Genomic DNA, 5,177 nt, shown 5'->3' with positions numbered 1-5,177 from the left:
GTATTAATAACACTTTTACTACATTCTAATATTCTGATCATGTTCATCAATTCTTGAAGTATCAGAAGTGATAACCATAAAAAGCTAAAAAACACAGAATATTTGTCAAGGCTGAATGCCAAGGTAAAAAAACAACAACATTAGGCCTGGAGTCTAGGGCTCCAGAAGTTGAAGAACTTTAGACTCACTGTGGTGCATTCTCAGTTTTTCCTGGCTCCAAATCTAATTCTTTATTAACCAATTTCTATTCACGTTATCATTATTTTCCAGGTATTTTTTTTCCTCAATGGAGTTATACATGCCTCAGAAATTACCTTTGGCAGCCCATGAAACTTCAAAGTCTGCAAATACATTGGAAATTATCATACCTGTAGTATATAAACAGTAAGAATAATAGTTTTTGAATTTACCATAGAACATTTGCAAGATCACAACCTTGTTTTTGTTTTATATACTGATTTATAATTGTGATAACGTTTCAATGTGAAGTTTGCAATAAAATAACATTTACTGACTTGTATTATAGCTCTGAATTCTATCTATTAGAAGTTTTATTTAAGAAAATTTAAATAATATTTTAAATCATGTGCACATAAAATCTCAATTACTTTTGAATTTTTACATAAAGAATTTAACAATATTAAGGAAGGATAACGTAATAATGATTTTCCTATCTCCTTGGTAAATAAAATACTACGGCATTATTTGAATAAACAAAACTAGAGAAAACCACTACTGTATCAAGTTTCCAAATATTCAGTATCAATAGATTTGTTTGATATTGAGAGATATTGTTTTGTATGTCAAAAGCAGCAGTGCCCTCCTACACAGAAAATACCTGTACATGTAATTTAAAGCTAGGACATCACATGCAAAATGACTTTAGATATAAAGATAAAATACAACCAGTGATGACATAAAATATGATTTATTTATTTATTTGCTTATTTTTGTTGTCAACAAAGATGTATTAGATCAACCACAAGTTCCCTGCATAACATGCAAATTTAAAACAATGGACAGACTAAGTGTATTGAAACATATCTTAACTAAATATTACATTTTTCCATTCCAATTCTTTTAAAATCTTAAGACCAGTGCCTCCTTATGAAAAAAATAATAATAAAGCTTATCTATTTGTAAGCAAAGACTGCAACTTAACCAAGTAAATTCAGCATATAATTTTCTGCTTAAGTTGGAGACTATTGTATTTATAATTAAATATATATATACATAATTCAAACTTTACCCAAGGACAAATATTAGCTGAAGACAATGTTTACTGATGGTAAGTAAAATTTCCATACACTTCTTTGTTGATCTATTTAATTTTTACATCTAAGATGTTCAAGTTCAGGTCAAGTGATGATAATCCAAAGTTTGGTAATGAAAGTCCAAAAACTCCTGGAACTTTGATTTAGTTTTATTCATAAAAGTCAAATTCATCACAGTCCTCATTGTTAAGATTAACTGCACTTTTACTAGCTGGTAACTCAACATCAGAGTCAGAATCTACACCAATACTGAGTACTGTAAGAGATGGAACAGAAAATTATCAACAAGCATTTGAGTTTATTTATCCAAAACTATCACATAATACATCTAATGTTCTGATAATGATCAACTTTTCAGTGTATACCTTCATAAAGTATACAAAGTAGCATTTGAAAATAAATAATGGCTACTTATAAACACATATTTATAGATATATATATACATATATCTATATATTCAAAGTTATAATTTTCCTGCACAAAAATGTATTTTGGATAGGTACTTCCCTCTTCTCAAAAGATTACCTTTTCCCATTTTGTGCTGCCTTCTATATGTGAACGTTTTTCAAAATGCATGCCACAAGCCTTCCATGTCTTTTGTTGGAATCCGAAGTTCCAACATGTCTCTCATGCAAATCATCATGCGCAAACTCTCCATCAATAGGAGAGCACTACTATCATGCAATGCATATGACTCCCTCTATGTGCCACTACCAAACTATCACTTTGAAGTTTGGCAGAAGATGCGAGCATTGGAATATTGTGGGGAGAAAAGGTGGGAAGTGTGAGCGGAGGGAAGTACCTATCGGAAATACATTTTTGTATAAGAAAATATGACTTCCGATATGGTACTTTTCCTCCTCTCACAAGATTAGCTTGAATCCCACATTGAAAAGAAGGAGGGACAGGTGCAAGGGAAGAACAGGCGTATCCTCCAAAAGCATTCAAAGAACACTCCTGGGAATGAGTGAAACAGATCAGACAATCTGAGGAGGGGCACCGCACCGCTTCTGAGCCAGTTATCTCTTCGACCTGAACAGGTGGGATCAAAACATGGCAGAATATGAAGAGAGAACATCCCCGTGGGAGAGGATAGGTCAGTAATGTGATCCTAATCAGAGAAACAGATACACTCTATTACATGTAATGCAAGTGGATAATGGAAGATGTGTCCCAAGGTGTAGAGTGGCTAGGGCGTGCAGGACCGTACTCAGTAAATCAACTACACCCAAAACCTCACTTACTGGGTAGTGATATCCATGTGAGGGTAAGATGAGGATCATACCTTCTTCACCTCAAGCCCTAGAGTTGTGAATGTACATATAATATCAACTCCAGGAAATGTCACAGGATGAGGATTGAGTTACGGACCCGGAATGTGTCATCCGATATCTGAGGGAAGTCCATAGCATGAAATCAACCCACATGACCATGAAACCAGTTTGAAATGTCCACAGGTCTGTAACATCCTCATCATTCTGAAAACAAGGGAATGCCCAGAACAGAAACGGAACACAAAAGACAAAGTCGAGTGGGGAAGATGGACAACCAGAAACCTGTATGAGGACTCATGTGATTGGTTCACTTGATCTATAAAACCTTGCTCACTGGGAACTGACATCCATGCAAGGGCAGGAGGCATGGCACCCAATTGGAGGAGTGAACTGCAGTTACGCATCTCACTCTGGCCATGTGTCACTCATCTGGAGGATCTTGTAACTCTTTCTACACTGGCAAAAACCACTGCCCTACTCTGAACTGAAAGTTTATAGCCATCCTTGTAGAACCCATTCAGCAGGTTGCCTCCATGGTCAACCACCATAGCAGCTTGGAACTGGTAAGTGGTAAGGACTTCTGTACTCCACTGGAAGAAAGGGGGGAGAGAAGTGCATTGGAAAGTCTCTCAGGACTGCTACACCTGAGACAGTGCAATGGGTGATCATGAAACCCTATTTTGAAAATTCACACTCTAGTGTTCTTGTGAAACACCCAATCTCAAGGGTGAGCATGCATAGCCATGAATAAGTGCGTGAATCAAGATGGCATACCGTACGGATATGTGTTTTTGTTTGTTTGAGTATAAATATATCTTAGAACGGTTATAGCAAGCCAATAAGAGGAGGAAATATGCCTTAAGGGAGAGGTGAAACAAGTAACAGGAAGAAATGGGGTAGAAATATGGGCACGGAGGACCGCATTAATGTCCCAGTCTGAAAGTGATGTGGGTCAAAATAACTATGGCAAGAGATAAAACATCACATAACCAAGATATGATCTCCAAGAAAACCAAAGGGCTAAACAGAATCCGCAGGAAGGTGTGGGAAGGCACAGCTAATTCCGGGGGTGGTGGTGGTGGGAGGGTGAAAGATCAAAATTTCATCAGCCTGCACCTGTAAAAGGCTCAAAAAGTATAGGAAGAAGAAGGACATGAACAAGTGACAATGTGCATTCCATATAATTCTCCATCTCCCCATGAACAAAGGCCTAGAAATCCCTAAATGGGTTGTCTGCACCCAAACATGTGGTAACAGAAGAGATACTAAACAGCGAAAAATGCACAGCAAACATAGGTAAATCACACATTCTCATATAAAAGTGAAATTAAATTAAATGAAGTTGAACTAAGTTAAATAAAATTAAACAAATTATAGGGGTATCAGTGATCTAAAGAAAGATATCTGCACTCAAGCACTGCCAAACGAGAAGTGATAGTTTGGTAGTTGCACATAAAGGGAGTCACATAGTTCGTATGATAGTAGTGGTCTCCTATTGGTGGAGAGTTGACATACGATGATTTGCATGAGAGACATGTTGGAACTTTGGATTCCAACAGATGGATGTGGAAGGCTTATGGCATGCATTTTGAAAAAAGTTTGCATCTAGAGGGCAGCACAAAACAGGAAAAGCTAATCTTGTGAGCGGAGGGAAGGTACCATATCGGAAATGTAATTGTAAATTCAAAGAGTGAATATAATAACTTCATTTAATGCTAATAAATGCATGTTACTGAGCTTATGAATGTACCTCTACATGTAAGTCCAGCCTGTCTTAAGCCTACAATAGTGAATACATATCCTATTTTTTTGTTTCTACTGTACAAAAGCTTAGCATTTCTCAAATCACTAAATTAAAAAAAAAAACATCTTAAACTATTAGAAAGGCAAATAAGATATTGAATAAATAAAGAAAGGTACCAAACAATTTGATTGATTAATGATTTGGCTAAGTTATGTACACCTCTAACACATTATATTATTCAGACTGACTGTATGGATGATGTGATTATTGGTACAATGATTAAGCTTTTGTAAGATAGGCCCATGAAACTGTATATAATGTAGAAAAAACAACAGCTGCTAAATATCTTCAAAAGAAAGATTTTGTTGATGAAAGAATATATATATATAATGAAAACAAAAGAACTGTAAAACTATTTAATGGTTGTTTTACAGCACAGCATTTAAGGCCATTTCAACAAATTTGACAGAACAGTGGTATGTGTACTGTTTATTCATTACATTTTTTATAGAATTTGTTATTATATATTTATTTTAACATCACCATTGATTAGATTAAGTTTATATTTTGAAACATGCGTAGCTTATAGTGTTAAATATGTATTGCAAAACTCCCGGCTATTCTCCAAAGTTGTAGAAGATTCTCCAGAATAAGAATCAACAATGTGTGTTTACGTAAACACTTAAATTGTATTGTTACATAATCTGAATTTTCTAGAATATCTTCCCACGCCTATAAATATAACCAACGCGATGCGTCACGAAGGTGGAAAACAGTGTGTGTGTGGCCAAGGAGACAAAGCTAGCTAGCTTCCTGGTGAATCGTACTTACATCAACTCGCTCATCATAAACCCTCAATAAGATATCAAGGAAGTTCCAGACTAG

At 35.6% G+C, this 5,177-nt stretch overlaps 1 protein-coding gene across 12 annotated transcripts in view; it reads right to left on the bottom strand.

The window, feature by feature from the left end:
* Nucleotides 1-909: 909 nt before the first annotated feature.
* LOC106470916 overlaps nt 910-5,177 on the bottom strand; it is a 40,240-nt gene continuing 35,972 nt past the window's right edge. For all 12 annotated transcript variants that reach the window (XM_022399554.1, XM_022399553.1, XM_022399550.1 and 9 more), the window contains one exon: nt 910-1,530. In XM_022399554.1, the coding sequence (XP_022255262.1) occupies nt 1,424-1,530 (107 nt within the window). In that variant the 3' untranslated portion in view covers nt 910-1,423. The remainder of the gene's footprint in view (nt 1,531-5,177) is intronic.

This window comes from Limulus polyphemus, unplaced genomic scaffold (genome assembly GCF_000517525.1).
Source record: "Limulus polyphemus unplaced genomic scaffold, Limulus_polyphemus-2.1.2 Scaffold4291, whole genome shotgun sequence".
In the NCBI taxonomy this organism is placed as follows: Eukaryota; Metazoa; Arthropoda; class Merostomata; order Xiphosura; family Limulidae; genus Limulus; species Limulus polyphemus.
This window is presented reverse-complemented; position numbering and strand designations above follow the sequence as displayed.